Source organism: Nannospalax galili, unplaced genomic scaffold (assembly GCF_000622305.1).
Source record: "Nannospalax galili isolate Female #2095 unplaced genomic scaffold, S.galili_v1.0 scaffold1311, whole genome shotgun sequence".
NCBI classification, from domain to species: domain Eukaryota; kingdom Metazoa; phylum Chordata; class Mammalia; order Rodentia; family Spalacidae; genus Nannospalax; species Nannospalax galili.
In genome coordinates, this window is record NW_008329527.1 from 577,905 (window position 1) to 602,381 (window position 24,477).

General features: G+C 43.1%; 1 protein-coding gene across 1 annotated transcript in view; it reads right to left on the reverse strand.

Annotated features, from left to right (window-relative positions):
- The window catches only part of Fer1l5 (fer-1 like family member 5), a 76,788-nt gene that overhangs the window by 37,315 nt on the left and 14,996 nt on the right, over positions 1-24,477 (reverse strand). The window contains exons 10-19 of the mRNA XM_017799376.2: positions 23,147-23,177; positions 19,253-19,368; positions 18,897-19,014; positions 18,396-18,448; positions 16,458-16,529; positions 11,237-11,280; positions 11,066-11,148; positions 10,898-10,992; positions 8,205-8,333; positions 6,613-6,790 (exon numbers count right to left, since the gene is read on the reverse strand). Of these exons, the coding sequence (XP_017654865.1) occupies positions 6,613-6,790; positions 8,205-8,333; positions 10,898-10,992; positions 11,066-11,148; positions 11,237-11,280; positions 16,458-16,529; positions 18,396-18,448; positions 18,897-19,014; positions 19,253-19,368; positions 23,147-23,177 (919 nt within the window). The remainder of the gene's footprint in view (positions 1-6,612; positions 6,791-8,204; positions 8,334-10,897; positions 10,993-11,065; positions 11,149-11,236; positions 11,281-16,457; positions 16,530-18,395; positions 18,449-18,896; positions 19,015-19,252; positions 19,369-23,146; positions 23,178-24,477) is intronic.

A 24,477-nucleotide genomic window follows, 5' to 3' on the forward strand; every position in this document is an offset into this window, starting at 1 on the left:
GAACTCACTGTAGACCAGGCTGGCCTTGAACTCACAGAGATCCGCTTGCCTCTGCCTCCCAAGTGCTGGGACTATAGGCGTGCGCCACCACACCCGGCTGACATGGAGATCTTTTTTAAAGGTTAATACCTCATTTAATTTTGTCTTAAAGGGTTTATACTGAGTACAATATTGTATAACTGTATTAATTCAACTGTAAACCTAAAAATTTACAGCCAATCTTGAAACAGATGCATCTTAGCTCTAAAAATTGTTATTGAATATGTCAATGCTATTGTCATGAAATGTGTCTTCCAATTATATGGTTATTAAAGAAATAGTTCTTTAAAAAGTACAAACATAACAAAAAATCATTGAATTATACATAACGTGAGCTCTAGGATACATAAATTATATCACTAAATAAATCACTAACAAAATGAAAGGTGTTGCTCATAAACATAGAGATGGGACTCCTAATATGTATAGGACTAGAGGTATGGCTCTGGGGCAGAGTGCTTGCCTAGCATGCAGGGGGCCCTACGTTTGATCCTTTGCACCATCCCCACCACAAGAAGAGTTGAATGTATACTTAGGATAATATAAGGCATAAGTACAATGTTATTGTTACAATGGTACTTTATGTGAAGTTAATATTTATATTATTTTTAAAGTGTTATTAACTCAAGGTATATTATGATAGGTTAAGGATCAATGTTCTCATTTCTTGAGCAACTACTGAAAATTCATCCAAAGACATTGTAGCCAATAAGTCAGCAGAGGAGACCAAATATAACACTAAAACCAAAATAAAGTCTTCTTAATTAAATAAACTGGGGCTGGAGAGATGGCTCAGTGGTTAAGAGCACTGGCTGCTCTTGCAGAGGACTCAAGTTTGGTTCCCAGCACCCACATGGTGGCTATGAACTGTCCTTAACTCCACTTCCAGGGGAATCCGAAGCCCTCTTCTGACCTCCGCAGCATTGCACACACAGGTGCACTCACATACATGCAGGCAATACACTCATACACATAAAATAAAAATAATAAGTAAAATATTACAGGGTTTATACTGAGTTCAATATTGTATAACTGTATTAATTCAACTGTGAACCTAAAAAATTTATAGCCAGTTTTGAAAGAGATGTCTCTTTGCTTTGGAAATTGTTATTGAGTATGTTAAAGCTGTAATGAAATGCCTCTTCTAAAAAATAAAAAACTAAACAAAACAAAAACAAAAGAAATGGCTGGGAGTGGTGACACATGCCTTTTACCCCAGCACAACAGGTGGAGGCAGGAGGATCTCTGTGAGATTGAGACCAGCCTGGTCTATGTATCAAGTAAGCCAGGGCTACGGAGAGACTCTGCCTCACAAAACAAAACAAAACAAACAAAACAAAACACCCTTAAAACCAAACCAAAATGAAAATATCCCCCCAAAACCTATAAAGGACCAGGGCTGGGGATATTCCTCAGTGGTTGAGGAATGTGTGAACCTTGGAGTCAATTCTTGGAGCTGAAAAAAAAAAATCCAGTGCGGTGTTTTTTTTCAAAAAAATTAATGCTAAAATGCACATGAAAATAAAAAAAAACAAATTAGTAAAAATAATCTAGAAGAACAAAGCTGAAGATGTATACTATCTGATTTTAAGACTTGCTACAATAATCAAGAAGGTGTGATAGTGACAAAAGGCTTAAAAAAATAAAGGGAAGGCCTGGTGTAGTGGCGTACATCTTTTACTCCAGCACTCAGGAGGCTGAAGCAGGTGGATCTCTGTGAGATCAAGGTCTACATAGTGAGTTCCAGGCCAGCTGGGGCTACAGGAAAACCTTGTCTCAAAAACTAAAATAAAGTTTCCAGGTGTGGTGGCACATGCCTTTAATCCCAGTACTTGGGAGGCAGAGGCAGGCGGATCTCTGTGAGTTCAAGGCCAACCTGGTCTACATAGTGAGTTCCAGGACAGCTGGGGCTACAGGGAGACCCTGTCTCAAAAAGACCAAAAAAAAAAAACAAAAAAGACCCAAAAACTAAAGTGAACAAGATGGACATTTTAGAAGGAAAGCATAATATATGGCTAATTGATATTTTTGACAAGGGTACCAAAGTAATTCAATGTAGAAATCAAATATTTTTCAGCAAATAATGTTGACTCAAATAACTATTTAAAAAGAATCTCAACTCCTTACTTACACTATATACAAAAATTAAGTCAGAACTAGCAAGATGGCTCAGCAAGTAAGGGCACACTAATCCTGACCACCTGAGCTCCACCCCCAAGACCCACAGGGAAGAAGGAGAGACTTACAAGTAGTTCTCTGGCCTCTGAGCGCTTGCCATGGTGTTTGTGCCCCCACCCAAATAAATAAATGTAAAAAATAAGTCAAACTAGATCATAAACCTAAACAAAGGAGCTGAAATTATAAATTTAATCATATGAACTATACTATAATGTCATCTTGATGTTAGGTTATGATCTAAGACAAATATTCCTTAGACAACACAATGTGCTAGCTATAAAAGAAAAGGTAACCAACACATTGAACTTGATCAAAATTAGAAACTTCTACCCGGTGTGGTGGCATGCATGTGTAGTTCTAGAACTTGGCTGAGGCAGGCGGATACTGAGTTCAAAGCACTTGGGAGGTAGAGGTAGGAGAATCAGAAATTCAAGGTTATTTTCTGATACATAGTGAGTTCAGGGTTAACCTGGGCTACACAAGAGTCTGTCTCAAATGATAACAAAAAGCAAAATAAAGAAAGAAAAGAAAGAAAGATGATGTGAATGGGTAATTTTCTGTACTTTAAGGTGGGTGATGAGTACATGATACACAGCTCTGGAAAGAGATTTAATGTATAAATCAATAAGAAAGATGCAGCCAAATCTTTAGCCTTAGCCTTTAATGGCTGCGCTATCCCTCTAGCCCCCAAATCTTTAAATATGGAGAAAATGATGAATAGGATAAGGAAAAACAACATCTAAATGCAGATGTTCAATCCTTGTTTATAATGAGAAAAAAACAAATTAAGGTCATGTGAGTTTTTTTTTTTTTTATATCCACTAGATTGGCAAAAATTAAAAGGCTAGTGTACTGGTGGGAACAAAGCCTAAATGAGATTCTCATACCACGCTGATGAGAGTGTAATTTGGTATAATCACTTTTGCTTTGAGATTCCCTTCCACTCCTAGGTATATAATTTAGAGGAAGCCCTGTGCATGTGACCAGGAGACGTGTATAAGAATGCTTACAATGAAGTTATTATCCCAGCAAAAAAAGATACAACTTAAATGTCTATATACACTGCATAATTTGTGGTATAATCATACAGTGAAACATATTCAGAAATGAACTATAGCTACAGAGACGCTTACAAAAGTACAATGTTGGCAAAAGGTATAAGGCAGATGAGCACAGATTGAAAGCATTCATTTGCACAAAAGCAGAAAAATAGCATGGTGTTCCATATGGAGAGTATAGAAAACAAAAATGAAAATCAAAGGCTGATGAGCAAAGAGACAGTATCATTGGGCTGGAGAGATGGCTTAGTGGTTAAGAGCACTGGCTGCTCTTGCAGAGGACCTGGGTTTGGTTCCCAGCACCCACAAGGTGACTAACAACTATTAACTCCAGCTCCAGAGGATCCAATGCCCTCTTCTGGCCTGTGAGGGCATTGCACGCATGAGATGCACATACATACACTCAGGCACACACCCACACACATAAATAAGCAGATCTTTAAGGAGTCATCTTAGTGAAAGCCCCCACCCATGGTTCTGGGAAAACAATGGTGTCTGAGCCCTTGGCCTGCCTTGGAGAGAGCTCCACAGGCCCGTTAGCAGCAAGCCTCACTCTCGAGGTCTCCATTTAGTCACTTTCCATCCACAAATTTTTCTTTCTTTCTTTTTTTTTTTTGGTCTTTTTGAGACAGGGTCTCCCTGAAGTACCAGCTGTCCTGGATTCACTATGGATACCAGGCTGGCTTTGAACTCACAGAGATCTGCCTGCCTCTGCCTCCCGAGAAACATATTCAGAAATGAACTATAGCTACAGAGACGCTTACAAAAGTACAATGTTGGCAAAAGGTATAAGGCAGATGAGCACAGATTGAAAGCATTCATTTGCACAAAAGCAGAAAAATAGCATGGTGTTCCATATGGAGAGTATAGAAAACAAAAATGAAAATCAAAGGCTGATGAGCAAAGAGACAGTATCATTGGGCTGGAGAGATGGCTTAGTGGTTAAGAGCACTGGCTGCTCTTGCAGAGGACCTGGGTTTGGTTCCCAGCACCCACAAGGTGACTAACAACTATTAACTCCAGCTCCAGAGGATCCAATGCCCTCTTCTGGCCTGTGAGGGCATTGCATGCATGTAGTGCACTTAACATGCAAGCAAAACACACATAAAATTAAATAAATACGTAAATAAATAGAGATAATATCACTATTATTTCTTAGACGAAGGGACTTTTTAAGGCACTAACTTTCTCTATTTTAGCTGAGTGATGAGTTCAAGGGAGCTCATTTTATTCTTTGTTAAGCTGTTCATATACATTTTATATACTTTTTAATATTTTATTTATTTATTTATTTATTGGTCTTTTTGAGACAGGGTCTCCCTGTAGCCCCAGCTGTCCTGGACCTCACTATGTAGACCAGGCTGGCCTTGAACTCACAGAGATCCAGTTCTGCCCGCCTCTGCTTCGAGAGTTATGTGTATGAGTGTTTTGCCTGCATGTATGTAAGGGCACCTGTGTCATTCAATGGGTCAGAAGAGGGCATTGGATCCCCTGGAACTGGAGTTACAGATGGTTATTAGCCACCATGTGGGTTCTGGGAACCAAACCCAGGTCCTCTAGAAGAGCAACCAGTGCTCTTATCTTCTGATTCAACTCTCCAGCTCACATTTTATATACTTTTGCATACATATTTCATAATATAAAAACAGTAGAACAGGCCAGGCATGGGGTGCACACCTTTAATCCCAGCACTCTGTAGGCAGAGACAGGTGAATCTCTGTGAGTTTAAGATCAGCCTGGTCTACATAGTGAGTTCCAGGTCAGCTGGAGCTACATAGAGACACTGTCTCAAAGAGACTGAAAAATAAACAAACAGTAGAACATCATTAAATGGAGAAAGTCAATTGGTCACAAAGAACCACATATTGTATAATTCCATGTGTATGAACTGTCAGACTAGGGAAATTTATAGAAACTGAAAATAGATTAGTGGTTCTCACAGCTGGGAGGTGAGAGAGATAAGGACTGAGGTTTAATGGGCCTAAGGTTTCTTTTGGGGGTGAGGAAAGCATTAAAAAATGGATTGTGGTAATGGTTATGCAACTCTGAAAATCCTAAAATCCATGGGATTGAATGCTTCAGATGGGCAAATTGCATGTTATGGGAATTAGATCTCAACAAAGCCTTGAGTCAAAAGCACAGGTGGGGTTCATGGGTGGGTGATGAGATGGCAAAGCTGACAAAGGGGAAAGGGAGACAGTGTTGCACCGTATCGGGGCTCTCAAATTTTAACACGCATCCACATAACCTGGAGGTCCAAACACAGCTTGTGGGACTCTGTTCATAGCTTTTCTGATTTTCATAGGTCTGTAGCAGGGTCGAAAATCCATCTTTCTAACATGCTGATATTGCTGGCCCAAGAACTATATATAGTGGACAATACAGATGACCCAATTAATCTATACTGGATGAGAGATAAATGGATGAACAGGTAGCTGGGTGTCTGGGAGAGTGATGTATGGTAGTTGAGTGCAGAAATTAGTGGGTTAGGGGCTGGAGAGATGGCTCAGTGGGTAAGAGTGTTTGGTGTACAAACATAAGGATCTGCGTTCAGATCCCAGTAACCACCTAAAAAGGTGGGTGTGGCTGTGTGTACCTGTAACTCCAGTCCTGTGGGAGGAGAGGAGAAACAGGAGGATCATTAGGATTGCTGGCCAGATCCTAGTTCCAGGTTCAATGGAAGACTCTGTCTCAAAAAATAACAAGATTGAAAGTGACAGGACACCATCCTCCTCTGGTCTCTGTGCATGCACACACACACACACACACACACACACACACACACACACACACACACACACACACACACACACACACACACACACACACCACAGGCATACAACAAAATAAATCAACAAAATTAAATCAATTAGTTAAGGGATGGATAAAGAGTAAAGAGATGGGCAGCAGATGGTAACTGGATAGCTGACTAGAAGGTGGTTCAAAGCAGTAGAGGCCAAGGTAGGGTTGGGGAAGCTGTAACATGGAAAGTAGTGTTATGAAGCACTGTTTTAGATCCTTGAGATCACCATCAACCAGATATGAGGTGTCTGGAAAATGACTTCATCTCACTAACCTTATTTTTCTCATGTATAAAGTGTAGGTAAATTTTTTTTACCTGTTCTTTTCAATAAGAGTTTTGTGGCACTCATGCCTGTCATCCTAGCACTTGGGAGCCTGAGTCAGGAGGACCAAGAGTTCAAGGGCAGCCTATATCACAGAGCGAGGATCTGACTGAAAAAAAGTGTTAATGTCTATGAATAGTCCATGAGCTAATTCCTTGGGGGAGCCCTGTACACAGTGGCTACTTTGCTTTTTGATGGAATCTGACTATTACCATCATATATCACCGGACTGTACTGTGTCGTTGAGACGAGAGGCTTGTAGTTCAGGTCCATCTTGTTTCCATAGTGACCCATGCTGACCTCGAATTGGATCAGGTCCTTAAAGTTGGGCATCATGGTACAGGAGAGGAAGATGACGCACAGTCCATACTTTTGGCGGTACTGCTGTCTCTAAAACAATAACCCCCACATCTTTAGTAACTAAGCAAAGGGAGGCTATCTTGACAGGCAGGGACATGAGGACAAGGCACACTGTTTCTTGCAAAAGTGATTTGTGTTCCACTTTGGGATGAACTAGACCATCTCTTAAATCTCGTAACCAGCTTCAAGGGTGAATGTTCCCAAGGACCTTTATCACACAGTCCATTCCACCTAGCCAACTCTCATTCTTCTCTCTCTGAACCTGGAGGGAGAGTCACTTTTGTGGTCAAGTTTGGCTCTGAGTTGGGCCACCCCTTCTGTGTTCCAAGTAGTTACCTCTTCCTTTTTGTCCAAAGCTTCTCCTTGTAAGACATGTTGTGGACAGGGTGCGTAGCTGAATTCCCTCTGTCCTTCTCCCTCCCCTCTCCTCCCTCGCCTCTCCTCTCCCCTCCCCTCCCCTCCCCTCTCTTCTCCTCTCCTCTTCCCTCTCTCTGGGGTGCTGGGAGAAAAGGCTGCAGCCAGACCCAACTAACATCTCACCTGCTCCCTAGATGTCCAGGGTCAGGAGACGGTACAATTGGCCAGTCCAGGCTGGGACATCTTCTGGACTTCACTGTCCTCTCTCTCTCTCTCTCTGCCTCTGCTCTCCTTTTTCTACCCTTCTGAGCCCATTCCAGTCATGACACCATTTTAGGCTCCATCTTCAGTTCTTATCTCCTGTCAGTTCACCTATTCTCCCTGGGCCATTGTTTCCAGGGCCACAGATCTAACCATGGTGTGCTGATGACAGCCTGTGTAACTATCAGCTTCTGGGGCTAAGCTACGTGTATGTCTCATAGGCATGGGCTAGAGATGGGATTCATCATCTCCCATGACCCTTTTCTCCTCCAGGGAGCCCATCAAAGACTGCTACTTTTGATCACCCTGTGACCCAAGGCAGAAAATGGGCATGAGCTTAAAGAAGACAGCATAACTTATTATGTCTTGTTCTCAAGGGATCTTGGAGCCTGCCTTCTCTCCTCCACCAAGACTGTAGCCTCATTTCTCTTGACTGAGCTTATTCCCCACCAGCCTGTTGTTTATATTGCTCCTCTCTTGCTTCCAGGGCTCTCTGCCGGCTTTAGAAAGAAATCTAAATCCTACAGATACTCTTCCAAAGCCCTGAGGAACTAGGGTATGAATGAACCTTCCTTCTTAATTAGATTACACTTTCTGAAGCTGAAACCCTGTCTTACTGGGTCCCTGACCACTGGGAATTTGGCCTAGCATGAAAGCCCTGGTGGAGGCTTGGGTAATACTCAATGGATTGATCAAGCATCCTTACACACCCCAAAAATTTGCTGGTGGCCAATGCCTCTTGGAGGGTTAGAAATTGGGGTTCACAGTAGATCTTGGGAGCAGAGGGCCTCCTTTTCTTCCTGGGTTACCTGTTTCCCATAGTTACCTCCACCTTGGTCACTTCATGAGACAGATCCTTTATCACAGTGCCTTGATAGGACTTGATCTGGGTGATTATTTCCACAAAGATTCGACCTCGATAAGCTAAACCATCCTTAATACTATCTGAAATGCACTGGGGCAACAAAGAGAAAGGGGTAAGAGAAAGAGAGGAAAAAAATCTCCCTGGAGCCCACACAGTAAGGCAAGGTTATGTAGAGACAGCCTGCCTGGGCATGGCTCCAACCACAGCTACACAGAAGAATTCCAGATAACCCAGACACCTCCAGGCCCTGACCCCTTCTTCATTCTTCCCACCCACTATTTCTGTTCATGCATTTCCCATGCCAGCTGACTTGAAAGATGTACTATACAAATGCTTTGAGCTTGGAGAGAATGGGATCACCAGAGTGGGTGCACCCAGCCTGGCCAATCAGGACACGTCCTGCCTCCTTGTCAACAGCGATTGGTCCAACTAGAGTGCTTCCCTGGCCTTGTGGCCAGGTTCCCAGCAGGAGTTGATTGTAGCAGGAGAGGAGAAGACAGAGGTTGAGGAGCCACAGGTGGGGTGAGAGAGGGACTGAGAGCAAGAGTGTCCCACCAGTGCACCTGAGCCGGCTCCTTCTCACACAGACTCCCTTCCAGCCTCATTCACCCCTACCATTTATTTATTTATTTATTTATTTACTTATTTACTTATTTATTGTTTATTTGTTTGTTTGTTTAACATAATTATTTTATTAAATTCTTTCATTTATTTATTTTCATTGTACATGTATGAATGTTCTGCCTGCATGTATGTAAGTTCACCCATATCATGCAATGCCTGAGGAGGCCAGAAGAGGGTGTCAGATCCCCTGGAAATGGAGTTAGCCACCATATGGGTGCTGGGAACCAATCCCTGGTCCTCTGCCAGAGGCTCTTAACCACTGGACCATATCTCCAGCTCCTGTTTTAATAAATTCTTATTTCTGTGTGTGTGTGTGTATGTGGTGTATATCTGTGCGTGTGTATGCTATGTGTATGCATAGGTGCCCACAGTGACCAGAAGAGGGTGTCAGATCCTCTGGAGCTGGAGTTACAGGTGGTTCTGAGCTGCCCAACATGGGTACTGGGAATGGAACTTGGGTCCTCTACCAGAGTAGTAAGCACTCTTAACTGCTGAGCCATCTCTCCAGCCCCCTGCCTCAGATTTTTTATAATGTTTATTTATTTATTTAGGGAGACATACACGCCATGGAGCTTGAGTGGAGATCAATAGATAGCTTATGGGAGTTGGTTCTTGCCTTCCACCATCTGGGTTCTGGGGATCAAACTCAAGTCATCAGTCTTGGTGGTAAGAGCCTTTACTGGCTGAATCATCTCACCAGCCTAAAGGGACTGTGACATAGTGTTCCTATGGTTTTAAAAAATATGCTTGGTAAATTTAGCTGAACCTTGAACATGTATGCCTGGAGAGCCTTGTCTTATGAGAAAATTTATGCAAGAACACTTTCTGGGGAGTTATCTCCGGAATACTGGTACTCCCCTAGTTTCTCAGGAGACACCTTTATCTCTCAAGGCATATTATGGTGGTACTGTTATCCTGGTCATATATTTTACTAAATTGCTATGGTCCAGCCACTTTATTACTATTCACTGCTCTGTAAACGTTCAACTGTAGCTCTAATGAGTGTGAGAATAAAAACAGAGCTGTCTGTGTTTTTGGCACTCCTGCGTGAATGAAGATATAAGAGTAAAGAAATAAAACTGCATGAATCCCATGGTCTTTTCTCAGTTCCATGTAATCCATTCAGGTCCTGGTGGCTGCCCCGGCTGGCAGCCACACCAGCCCAGTTTTTTTTTTTAATATTTTATTCATTATTTTTCTTTTATTTTATATGTATGAGTGTATTGCCTGCATGTATGTAAATGCACTTGTGCCATGCAATGCCAATGGAGGTCATACGAAAGTGTCTGATCTCCTGGAACTGGAGTTACAGATGGTTGTTAGCTGCCATGTGGGTACTGGGAACTGAACCTGGGTCCTCTGCAAGAGCAGCCAGTGCTCTTAACCACTGAGCCATTTTTTGAGCTCCTTAGTTTTATTTTTTGAGACAGTTTCACTATGTAACCCTGGCTGGCCTGAACTCACTATGTAGATGAGGCTGACCTTGAACTCAGAGAGATCCACTTGCCTCTGCCATCCAAGAGCTGGGACTAAAGGCATTGCACCACAAAGTCCAGCCTCATTTTTTAAAAAAAAATAGCGAGTTACTATTATGTAAACGAGGCTGGCTTCAAAATCATGATCCTCCTGCCTCAGCCTCTCAGGTACTGAGATTCTAGAAATACATTCCCACACCCAGTTCTCATTCCCTTTTAGATTAAACCAGTTTGAGTTGAGCTTCCAGCATTTGTCAGCAATCTTGAGCAACCGTGTGTTTTTCCATATTTACCCATGCTGTCTTTTCCACTTGTGGCAAACCTTACCTAGATCTCATCTTAGTGCCTTTCCTCAGTGACCATCTAGAGCACTCTGTCCTTTTCTGGTGCTAGGGTTTATGTCCCCTGTATACATGGTAATGTACAGGCCTCCTCTCCTAGAGGGACGTGGATGGAAGCCAGGCAGACCCTCTCTGTGTGCTTCGCAGGCTCTAGCGCTTCACACACAATCAACTTGACCACTACTTTCTCCAAAAGTTGACATGAGAAACTTACAGTGCCTTCTTCTGGGATCCTGAAAGGGGCCTTTTTACCCCCACGGAGAATCAGGAAGCTGGGGCCAAAGCAGGGCAGGAAGCCAGAATACATTCCTAGAAAGAATTTGAGAGCACTCAGGACCCAGGTAGGAGAGACACAAAGGGAGGGGTCCTGGGGTTTGCTTGCCTTCAATCTCCTGGCCAGTGGATGAGATGTGGTTGAGGCAGACACTGACTTTCCCGACCTCTTCCTGGCAATCCCCTCTGGAGCTGGGAAACACACTGCAGGCTGAGCCCCTGACCCGCCTCTGTTTCTCCTCCCCAGTACATGCTGGCATCTTCTAGCCCATTTGCTCACCAGTCCAAGACTCTGAACTTGATGAAGCTAGAGAGACAGGGCAGCTGCAAGGGAGGACAGGGAGCAGTGAGGGCACATGGCACGGTGAGGCCCTCAAGGGGACCTTGAGAGCAATTGGGAAGGCCTGGCTCAGTTCCCATTTAATTACAGACAAGCTGAATTTACCACTGGGCTTATGGAGTTTTCACTTCTGGGCTTTCCACTTACACGGGCAGCTGGCAAAGCTCTGGGCCCCTGTTATATCATCATTTTGTATTTGTGTTTTTTTTTTAAATTTTATTTATTATTTTTATTTTATGTGTATGAGTGTATTGTCTGTATGTATGTAAGAGCACCCGTGTCGTACAATGTCTGTGGAGGTCAGAAAAGGGTGTCAGATCCCCTAGAATTGGAGTTACAGACGATTGTTAGCTGCCATGTGGGTGCTGGGAATCAAATCGAGGTCTTCTACAAAAGGGCTCAGTGCTCTTAACCACTGAACCTTCTCTCCCCTCGTGTTCTTTTTTAAAAAAGATTCTATTTATTTTTATTTTATGTGTACGAGTGTTTTGCCTGTATGTATACAAGTGCACCACAGGAGTGACTGGTGCCTGTGAAGGCCAGAAGAGGGCGTCAGTCTCCTGGAACTGGAGTTAAGGGTGGCAGCCCCTTTATTCATGTTTTTAACATGGACTCCTGTTTGTTTAAACTTTAGGACCAGGGCCAAGTGAAATGGCTCAGTGAATAAAGCACTTGCTGCACAAGCCTGACAACCTAAGTTTGAGCCCCAGAATCCACAGTGAAAGGAGAGAACAGACTCCTTTAAGTTGTCCTCTGATTGACACGTGCACCATGACACATGCCTGCCTGCACACACACACACACACACACACACACACACACACACACACTAATTAAAAATTAAAAGTAATAAATAAATAAAACCAGGACCCAAGAGATCTGGACTCAGTCTAACAATGACTTTCTAAAGATTATGGACCTTGGGGGTAGAGAGATAGCTCAGCAATTAAGAGCACTGACTGCTCTTGCAGAAGACCTGGTTTGATTCCCAGCACCCATATGGTGGCTAACTAACATCCATAACTCCAGTTCCAGGGGATCTGATGCCCTCTTCTGACCTCCACAGACATTGCACAACGCAGGTGCATTTACATACATGCAGGTAAAATACTCATACACATAAAATAAAAATTAAAAATTAAAAAATATTATAGGCCAGGCATAGTGGCACAAACCTTTAATCCCAGCACTGGGAGGCAAAGGCAGGCAGAGCTCTGTGAGTTCAAGGCCAGTCTGGTCTACATAGAAAGTTCCAGGCCAGCTGGGGCTACAAGGACACCCTATCTCAAAAAGACAGAAAAAAAAAAAAGATTATTGACCCCACACAGCCCTCTCATCCTAAATACACACTTCACCAAAACATGCCACTCATAAAGGAGCACAGCTTTTCAAACACAGTAGGGTATCTGTTGTGTCCCAGCCTATGCTGAATGATCTCCAGAAACAAGTTGAGTGGAACTTCTACCCAGGAGTGACTCCATTTTCATGTGGGGAATGGAGGCCCACAGGTTCAGTTTCATAAGTTCTATGCTACCAGGAGCTAAGGCCTCAGCACGCCACATGTCTCTTCCATAAATAACCCTGTGAGGGAGGCCTGTGATTTGTCTCTTTATAGAAATGGGGAATGAGGCCAGGGAGGCAAAGAGACCTGTTTAAGATCATAAGGAAAAGGGTGGAGTTAGGATTGGAACCCCCAACTTTTCTCACATTTATTGTGTGTCTGTATGTGTGTACTGCAGCACACATGTGGCAGTCAGAGGACAGCCAGGGATCAAACTCAGGTCATCAGGCTTGGTGGCAAGTGCCTTTACCTCCTGAATGAGCCATCTCATCAGTACAAACCCTTTTTTAAGGTTAATACTCATTAGCCCAGGCTGCCCTCAAAATTATTATACAGCCAACTTGACTTGTGTCTTCTGTTTCCACCTCCCCAGTGCTGGAATTACAGGTGTGCACCACCACACCTGGTTTTATATGTGATGCTCAGAATCAAATTCAGGGCCTTGTGCATACTAGACAAGCACTCTACCAATTAAACTATATCCCCAAACCTGGAAACCAAATTTGTGATTCTTATCAGCACTCTGCCATATGGTTCCCTAAATAACCAAAGAGGAAAAATAGAGAGGAAAGTCTTTGTGAAAAATAAAGGTGCTGGGGTTGAGGATGACATGGAACACCAAATTCTCTCAGCTGGGGCTGCTTCTCCTGTTCATAGTTCTTGGGGCATGGCTGGGAATCCCCAGGTTTCTACCCTCCTCACCCTTTCTTCTTCTGTCTTGGTGCTGAGGACAAGGGGAAACGAGGAGGGGTCTTCCAGGTGAACACCTGATTAGTAAAAAAGGAAGAAGCTGCCCAGGTAACAGAAAGATTTTGGAAGGGGAGAGATGAGCCCATAAGACATCCACGCCTTCCAAAGTAACAAATCCTCTAAATTCAAATCCACCTGTTAAGAATTCTCTTCCCTGGGCTAGGGATGTAGATCAGTTGTTAAGAGTACTTGCCTAGCACGTAGGGAGCTCTAGGTTTGATCTCCAACACCACATAAACCAGTGCATGCCTATAATCCCAGCACTGAAGAGATAGAGGGATCCTAGTCTACATAGAAAGTCAAGGTCATCCTTGGCTATATAGTAAGTTCAAGGCCAGCCTGGGATTCATGAAACCCTGTCTAAGAAAACAATGACAACAACAAAACAGACTTCTCATGCTGGTCATGGTGGCATGCACCTTTAATCCCAGTCCAAGGGAGGCAGAAGCAAGCAGATCTCTGTGAGATGGAGGCCAGCCTGGTCTACATAGTGAATTCCAGGAAGGCTGTGACTAGGGAAACCTTGTCAAAAACAAACAAACAAACAAACAAACAAACAAACAGGCCCGGAATTCTCTTCCTGTATCCCCATTCTTCATCTGATTCAAGTGTAGGTACATTCTCTTGCCTTCTGTCCTGGGGCCTTCTGACTAGACACTGGCATGAACCCATTTTCAGCAGTGCCTGGCTCTGCTCCCCAATCCATGTGGCTTCAGATGCTACATCTGTGTGCATTCACATCTTTCTGCTGTGTTGTCAAAAGACTAGTGACAGACAGGCTCACATCTAAATGGTCCCAGCCCTAGAGATGGAGACCATGCTCTGGGGGAGATGAATGGGTCCAGGGGATGCTTGGACAAATTCCTATGTTATAAGGCCTCACTCAAGAAGGGAGGGATGTCTTAGCCTATGCTATTAGTTCTCAGCCTGAAAGATGATGAAAGTAAGGAGACCTCATTAAGTCTGTGAGCATCTATATAACATCCAAGGACCTGGGCCACAAACCTCATCACAGTTAGAGGAAGGTGGAAGGGAGCCTAGCAAGGGTAATAGATGGGCTGAACCACTCTAAAATCCCTTCCTCTTTTAAGAGTCTATCAGCCAGAAATGGTGGCACATGCCTGTGATCCTAGTTCTCAGGAGGTTGAAGCAGGAAGAACATGAATTCAAGGCCACCTTGAGCTACAAAACAGAAAGAAAGAAAGAAAGAAAGAAAGAAAGAAAGAAAGAAAGAAAGAAAGAAAGGAAGGAAGGAAGGAAGGAAGGAAGGAAGGAGGGAAGGAAGGGGAAGAAAGAAAAAAAGAAAAAAAAGATGGGAGGGAAGGAGGAAGGGAGAGCAGAATGGAGGGAGGGGGAACAGGGAGGGAGGGTCTGTAAACCATCTAAGGAGGTGGGAGGTATGAGGGATGGTTGAAAATGATGACTCACCAGGAGCCAGGATCAAAGGGGGATGCTTCTAGAAGCAAAGAAGGACTTCAGAGGAAAGAGATGGGGAGCTAATTTCATATTACACAATGTACAGCATAAGAAAGTGATACATTTTCTGGGTAGCCAATAGGTCTAAATTGTCTCTCAGAGCAGTTTGTTCTTACTTTATACATGGCTCTTTGGAAGCCTGGCATGGAGTCAAAAGATCATTAAGATTCTACCAAGGTTTCAAGAGAGCTGTCATCTGCAACAGCAGATCAGTGACTGAGAAGGACCAAAAGGCTAAAGCCTCCAGAACCCCACAGAGAAGAACATCTTGGAGCCAATTAGTGTAGGAGCAAATAGCCCTGTATCTTACATAGCCTAGCATAGTAATTATGCTCTTATAATGCTTCTAGGCCATCAACCCTGAGCTATGATTATATTCAAGGCACTTTGCTAGAAAAATGGGGCTGGGACTGTAACACAGAGGTAGAGTGCTTACCCAGAAAACAAAAGGCCCTAGGTTCTATCTCCAGTACATAAATATATTTGAACATTTATAATACATTTAGAATGAATCTTTAAAGTGTTTTTTTTTTTTTGCCTTCTTGGAGATAACATCTTACTTTTTAGCCCAGGATGACCTCAGGCTCATGATCCTTTTGACTCAGCTCCCAATGCTGGGATAGCAGGCCTACATCACCACACCCAACTCTTCCCCTCCATCTTCATTCTCTTCTTTCTCCTCCTCCACTTGTTCTGCCTGTATCACTACACCCAACTCTCTTTTCTCCTCCTCCTCTTTTTCCTTTCTCTTTGGCTTACACCCCATTCTTTCTTCTTCTTCTCCTTCTCCTCCTCCTCCTCTTCCTCCCCCTCCTCCTTCTATTATTATTATTATTATTATTATTATTATTACTAGTGTGTATGAGTGGGTTTGGGTGTGTAGTGTGGGAGCGTACATATCCATCGGCATACATGTGGAGGCCAGAAGAGGACATTATGTGTCTGGCTCTACTGCTCTCCACTTTATTTCTGTGAGAAGAGGTCTCTTACTGAATCTGAAGCTAGGGTGGCAGTCAGCAAGCTGCACTGGCCCTCTGTCTCTGCCTTCCATAGCACTGGATAGATGTGTTGGGATCTGAATTCGGCTCCTCATACTTGCATAGCAAGTACTCTTACCCACTGAGTCATCTCTTCAGTCCGTTTTCTTTTTTAAAAATGTAGGTGAAAGGGCACATCTAAAATTTCTAGAGTTTACTTGTAAGGCACCCTCACTATTTACTATTAGAAAGAGTGGTATGTCCTGGGCTTCCTCATGCTCTTTCTCAGGCAGAGCCTCTCTTGCTGGCCTTGTGGCCCCAGCCTCTATTGGTACCCCACCCTAACACCAAAGTTTCCTTCTCACTTGAAAGGCAGAGGGGAGGGAGCAGCCCATACCTGAATTTGGAAGGTCAGGATCTGGTTCCATATCGGGTTGTCGATAGAGTACATTTGCTGTTTTGTCCTGAGCTGAGAACATCCCAAGGTTGAGTCAGTGCCAGCCTGTCCCCTCCTCCTGCTACTGGCCTTACTTTCCTACCTCTCTATCTAGCCCACAGGTGGACACTTGCTGTAGCACCCAGATGATCTGATTGTCTCCAATCCTTGGTCTAAAATTGTCCATGGACAATAATTTCTCAGTAGCTGCACTCCCCTCTCCTGGTCCCCATCCCAGTGTTTGTCTCCCCACCCTTCCTTTAACAGTTGGGGATCAAACCCATAACCTCACACATGCTAGGGAAGTGCTCTACCACTGAAAGAATTTTACTATGTAGCCTTGGCTAGCCTGGAAGTTACTATGTAGATAGACCAGGCTGGCCTAGAATTTGTAGTAATTCTTCTGCTTCTGCATCCTTTAATTTTTTAAGTGAACAGAAATAGCGTTACTAAATTTATTATACTAGCACACACACATGTATTTGTTGCTGTTGTTGTTAAATAAAGTCTAAGATTCTAACAGAAAAATAGCTAAAAACATGACTGATGGCAGCAGTACCGCCTGTGTCCCTTTTTTATGAGATAGGGTCTCATGTAGCGCAGGCTGGCCTTGAACTCTCTATATATCCAAGGCTAACCCTGAACTCCTGATCCTCTTGTCTCTCTCTCCCAAGTGCTGGGATTTCAGGCATGTACTACCTTATCTGGCTAGTATACGCTTTTTAAAAAATTGATTGAGCTGGGCGTGGTGGCGCACGCCTGTAGTCCCAGCACTTGGGAGGCAGAGGCAGGCAGAGCTCTGTGAGTTCAAGGCGAGCATGGTCTACATAGTGATTTCCAGGACAGCTCAGGCTACAGGGAGACCCTGTCTCAAAAAGACCAAAAAAATTGATTAATTGATTTTTATTTTTTACATGTATGAGTGTTTTGCCTGCATGTACGTAGGTGTACTATGTGCATGCAATGCCCACAGAGGCCAGAAGAGGGTGTCAGATCTCCTGGAACCAGAGTTAGGGACTGTTATTAGCTTCCATGTAGGTGCTGGGAACTGAACCCAGGTCCTCTGCAAGAGCAGCCAGTGCTCTTAACTGCTGAGCCATCTCTCCAACCCCCCACCACACACTTTTTAAAAACCATAAATTTACTTAATTTTAAAAGCTAGCTTTATTCTAAATATATATATATATATATATATATATCCTTGAAATAAAATGTTACTTGGTCTTATTGGACTTTTTTAGGCATATTAAGGTAAACACGAAAAAAATCAAATTCTTTAAGACATGTGCCACTTACAACCCAAGAACTTTGTTCCAGGTATATTCACACTACTGGGACAGCAATGGTCAGTGTGGTGGCTTTAAATATAGCCACAGATTCTTTAATATTCTTCCTTCAACAATCCCATTCCTTTATGTATGGGTTGAATTTAGTGACCCACTATGACAGATCATAGTGGAGACAAGATTTGTGAATACTGAGATGCAACAATGGAACTTCAAGCTAGCATTCCCTGAATTTGAACACAGGTCCCTTTGCTGCATATAACAGTATCAGCACACTTTGGAAAATACTGCTACTCTGTATCTAGAGAGGTTCATGGAATGCAAGCACTTCTCTTGCATGGAGCTCTTCATTTATAGATAAGGAAACTGAGGTCCAGAGGGCATGGTGATACTTGCTTCATTTACCCATTCTCTCTGCTCTGCACTGTCCTGTTTGGCCTCTAGCAGGCTCTTTCTTTGTGGCAGGCAGTGGAGAGTTAAGACATGGCCTTCACTTCCACAGAGCTCTGGCAGGGCTGGGTACCCTTCTGGGGTCCTGTTCTCCAGCCTTTCTGTTCCTATGCATTCCTTTTCCTAGGGGCCATGTTCTCTAGGTCTCGCTTTCTGCACTTACCTTATCCCCAATTAGTTCCACCTCCACCACAAGATTGACTGACTGTTGCTTTCCTAGGACAAGAAGTTAAAAAGATTTTTGAGGTTGCACATCTTTAAAGTTTTTGTATTATTTATTTGTTGTTCAGGTGAAAGAAATGGAAGAGTGGACAACTTTTAAAATTTCCCCCACAATTTGATTTGTTGTCCTCCAGACAGATCTATCTTCAGAGCCACATAATGGCACCAGTGTGTGTGTGTGTGTGTGTGTGTGTGTGTGTGTGCTGTACAGGATAGTCTCAGGGAACCTTGAGTCTGCATCTGGACATCAAAGTCAAGTCAAGGGCATGGGGCTCATTTGAAAAGTTATCCATGGGAACTTCATAAAACAATTAATGGTGAATTTCGATATCATTTTACTCCCCACTCCAAATCTTAGGTTGGTTAGAAAAAAAAGAAAAACAGGAAATCCCCATGGACAGGGAACCTTGGGGTTGACCCCTCCCCTGCCAGAGACTCTAACTGAAATGAAGGTCTTCTGCACAATAGATGAAGAACTGTAAGTAAGCCAGCTTGATTGGAGCTGAAGTTGATTTGAAGATCTGGATCTGGGTGCCAGCATAGGGTGGCTTTTGATCTACCTAGAGACACCAGAGAACTAGACAGGGTCAGGGTCAGAGGGAAGTCATAGTCAAGTCCACCCACCTTTGATTTCCCAACCACCCCTTTAATACAGGAAGAGTAGATGACCCCTCAGTGACATAGTAGACAACAGATGTGCAGACCGATGTCCACTTTGAAGGGTCAGGGGTACCCCAAGGAAGCAGCCAGGTAAGAAATACTAATGGGGCTTGGGGAGTGGAGGTAGGGTAGCCTTACCAGGGCCTGGTCTCCCACACCGAGGGCACAAATGGTGACTTTCAGGTAGCCTCTCACACCACTGCTGGCCTTATTTCGCTGACAGAGGCCTAACCATTTCCTTAGGAGTGTGTGATCTGGGAAGACAGAGTAGACATTGGAGACTAGCCTCCAGTCTCCATCTCTCTATCCTAAAACCAGTCTTTGTTTATGAGGAAGGTGTGGTAGGAAATACGTTACATATTCTGGTTCCCATCTACTGGCAGAGGAGAAGAGGAGTACCCCCTTCTCCTACCTTAAGCAATGATAGTACAAGGCTGCCAGTTATTGACCCTGGGAAAGAGAGACCCCCTCTTCCTCTCTGGCATCATGCTGCTGAGATTGACTTGGCCTGATGCCAGACATATGGAGGCAAGCAGTTCTCAATCCCTAGAATAATGCATGCTGTGGCCAGTTCAGGGTGGAATTCTCCACTTAAACTTCAATCTCCTGTAGACTACTGGTTACTAAAGACTGGAATGGGTTGGGAGGAATGGAAGAGAGAGAGGATGGTTAATAGGTACAGGGTTCATTTGGATAGGAGGAAATGAAATCTCTTCTGTAGCATAACAAGATGCTAATAGGGTTGACAATAATTGTCTATTTCAAAATAGTAGAGAGGGTATTGAATGGTCCCAATACAAAGAAATGATAACTGTCTGGGGGATGTGCCAATTAACCTAATTTGATCATCTTACATTGTAGGCATATATTAAAATATCAGTCTGTACTCCATAAATATGTACAATTATTTGTTGTCAATTTAAAATGTTTGCTGGATATGGTGATGCAATGCATATAACATTAATTTTGAGGTGGAGGCAGGAGGACCAAAAGTTCAAGGCCAGGCTGGAGAGATGGCTCAGTGGTTAAGAGCACTGACTGTTCTTGCAGAGACCCTAGTTCATATCCAGTACCACATGGCAGCTAACAATTGTCTATAACTCCAGTTCCAGGGGATCTGACAGCCTTTTCTGACCTCCACAGGCATTTTATGACATGGGTGCACTTACATACATGCAGGCAATACACTCATGCACATAAAATAAAAATAATAAATAAAATATTTTTTAAAAGTTCAAGTTTAGCTAGATAGAAAGTTGGAGGCAGGCCTGGGCTACACGAGACCCTGACTCAACAAACAAAAAACCCCTCAAAATAGTGGTGAATGCAGAGACTCATGACTGTCCAAGATATGGAGAATAAGAGGTATTGAGGGCTCAGGGAATAGTGAAGAAGGAGGACATGAGCTGTGGAACAACATCCCTCTTAGACATGGCATGAGGTAACCCAGACTCAGAAAGACAAACATCAAATGTTCTCTCATATGTGGATGCTGACTTTTAATCTCTAGATACATGTATTTCATTTGGAAAATCCATAGAAATCAGGAAACTAGTAATGGGGACAATGCCCTACCAGACACCACAGGCTAGCAAATAAAAAGACCAGTGTTAGGAAAGGGCACCCTCCTTTGGAGTTGTTGGCCAGGGTGGTCCCATAGACTCTCAAACAATAATGGCCATTACTATTGCTCTTGGTTACCCTTCAGAACTTGACGGTAAGACCCTATTAATAAAGATACTACATAATTGAGTTGTAGAGCATGGAGAAATGATGGTACTGATCTTCTAGCTTCACCCCTATTGGATAGCTTTCAGAGTGCTGGAAGGTGCTATGCATGCTATCAGAAGAGAAAAATAATCAATCTTACCTAGCAATGAACACTGCAAACTACAATAACAACTGACCTGGCAAGATATGTCCACTGGTGCAATAGTGTCACAAATGTTATGGGAATAACCACTTTCTAATTGGATTTAAGGCCCACTCCACAAGAGGGAACCCATATTTGACACTTATCACAGCCAAGAATCTATGGCTATACAGGTCCCAGGCCATAGGAGATAACCTACTACTATTACTTGTCCAAATGGATGTAGTGTTAAACTGACCCCTAATGACTTATTATTATAACTACAGATTAGTGCATCTCTCAACTCTCATCAGAGAAGTTTCTTTTTGCAACAGATGGTGATTAACACAAAGACCCACAACTGGTCAACAGTCAGAGAATGAGAGACTGTAGAGTGCTCAGCTCTAAAAACGGCATCTCTATCAGCCTGGCATGGTGGCTCATGCCTTTGATCCCAGCATTCTGGAGGCAGAGGCAGGCAGATCTCTGTGAGTTCAAGGCAAGCCTGATCTACATAGTGAGACTTCCATCTATATCACATCCCCCTCCCCAAAGGCTCAGGAAGCATCATGGAAGAGGGGTCTGAATGATTTAAGAGTCAGAGATGGTGGATGAATACAATGAAATAGTGTTCTCTGGGTACAACAGGGCAGTTATACATGTGAACCCACAGCAGTACACATGCACAAGCATGCACAAGGCCTGCACAAACACAAACCTAAGCCAGACAAAATACCAGCATGGAGGGCGCAGGTGGGGATGAAGTCCAAGCCCTAGCAGAGAAACTTGGCAACTGACAGCTGCTGGGAGAGGGAGAGTCAGTTTTCTTTAAGGGTGTAATGTCAGGTAGATTGACTAGGCTCCAGGGAATGGACACACACCAGAGTATCTGGGGAACACAAATTGAACTCAAGAGGCTTAAAAAAACAAAAACAAAAACAGAAAAAAAACCAGAGGACAGGAAGTGGTGGGCTGGTAGGGAGGTGGAAGTGGTTCTGAGAGGAGATGGGGGAGGGAATTTCGATATGATCAAAATACATTGTATGGAATTTTCAAAGAATCAGTATAAATATTATTTTTTTAAAAAAACTTTGCAGCCAGGCATGGTGGGACATGCCTTTAATCCCAGCACTCGGGAAACAGAGGTAGACAGATCTCTGTGAGATCGAGGCCAGCCTGGTTTCCACAGTGAATCCAGGTCAGCTGTGGCTACAGGGAGACCCTGTCTCAAAAAAGACAAAAAAAAAAAAAAAAAAAAAAACAAACAACAACAACAACAAAAAACCCCTGAAAAATACAAAAACAAAAACAAAAAACATTGCAATCACAAGCTCACAGCAGATGTGGTTACTAGCACTGGGCCTGCCCAAGACTGACCCTGTCAGCGATCAGTCATGAATAGGGAAGGGATTCTTGGGGCCCCATTCCTTACTGCTGAATTATTGACTATTGATAGATTCTAGAAGAGGAAGAACCACTGTGTTCAGTTGTGTACCCACAGCTGAGCCCACCAGGCGCCAACAGATAGCTCCAAACCCATGGTCATACAGACAGCCTTGGTTAAACTCGGTGGGTCACAAAACAAAACAAATAGAAATGTGAAAAAGAGATTTGTAAAGAGGAGAGTGGGTAAATAAGGGTGGGAGTTGGTAAGAGAAGTTGGGGGTAAGAGTAATTAGTATGCATCACATAAATTTATCAGGGAACAAATCTAATTATTAAAATATACAAATAAAAATTTAAATAAATGAGCATGCTTTAAAAGAGTAGAATATGGTGGTGTATGCCTGCGATTCCTTCACCTGGAAGGCAGAGGCAGGTTCATGAGTTCCAAGGCTGCCAGGGATACATAGTAAGACCCTGCCTCAAGAAATACAAAACAAATAGTTTGAAAAACAACAGCTGTAGTTTCCCAATAATAGGCTCAAAAAATAGAAATCCAATTTCGAGTTGCAATAAAAATGTATCACTTGACCCAAAAGAAATGCCTTTTCAGAGAAAGATACAATTATTACAAGGTATGACAAAAGATCCCATAAAGTACAGTAAGTGTTTTCAAATACAGAAAGTAATTCATATCCTGTGATACTTTCCCCTCATTTGTTGGGGAGTCTGAGGCATTTTGGCTCCTGATCTACTTTTTCTAGAAGACACATACATTTTCAGTAACCCTTACGTACCTGGGGAATAGTAGATAAACCCAATGTCTGTCTGAAAAGGCAAGAATAAAGTGAAGATTAGTTATACCTTGGATTGTAACTGTTCCTCAAAGGTCCATGCATTAAAAGAGTGGTCCCCAATTTGACCCTATTCGGAGGTGATGGTGCCTTTAAGAGGTGGGGCCTAGTGGAAGGGCTTTAGGTTATTGGTAAACATGCTTTTGAAGGAGATTTTGGTAATACATTCTTTTCCTCTTTCTATTTCTATTTGTTCTATCACACTGTTCTATAATGTGCCACCAGAGGCCTAAAGCAACAGGGCCAACCTGTCATGGACTAATACCTCTATAGCTGTGAACCAATGTAAACCTTTTTCTGTGTAAAAATTTTGTTTATTATTTTTTTCTGTTTAAGTGTATTGCTTGCATGTATGTAAGCTCACCCATGTTGTGCAATGCCCATGGAGGTCAGAAGAGGGCTTTGGAGTCCCCTGGAACTGGAGTTACAGATGGTTGTTAGCTCCCATGTGGGTGCTGGGAACTGAACCTGGGTCCTCTGTAAGAATAGCCAGTACTCTTAACAGCTGAGCCATCTCTCCAGTACCAGCCCTTTTTCTTAGAAGTTGATTATCTCAAGTATTTGTGTAAGTGAAGGAAAGTGGGAGAGCACAAGCCTACACTAAGATTTGCAATACCAACCAACCCAGTGGCCATACTATCACCATTTGTGTGTGGTCTTAGCCTGAACTTTTAAAATATTTTATTTATTATTTTTATTTTTTTATTTTTTATCTTTATGCATGTATTGCCTACATGTAGGTAAGAGCACCCATGTCGTGCAATGCCTGAGGAGGACAAAAGAGACTGTTGGATCCCCTGGAACATGAGTTACAAACAGTTGTTAGCAGCCATGTGTGTGCTGGGATTTGAGCCCAGATCCCCTGAAAGAACAGTCAGTGTTCTTAACCACTGAGCCATCTCTCCAGCTCCAACTTGAACTTTAAACAAAAAAAAATTTTTATGTATATGAGTGTATTGCCTACATGTAAGTGCATCTGCGTCATGCAATACCCATGGAGGCCAGAAGAGGGCAATGACCTGGAGTTAAGGATGGCTGTTAGCTGCCATGTGGGTGCTGGGAGTCAAACCTGGGTCCTCTGCAAGAGCACCCAATGCTCTTAACCACTGAGCTATCTCTCCAAGTCCTTAACTTGAACTTTAAAAAAGTCTTTACAACAACCTGTAAAGTAGATCCATCATCATCTCTGCAGAGGAAGATTCTCAGTTTGAGACATGTCCCAAAGGCTATTAAGGTAGGAAGCCTGTGTTGGAAAGATCCAGAACACATACTTG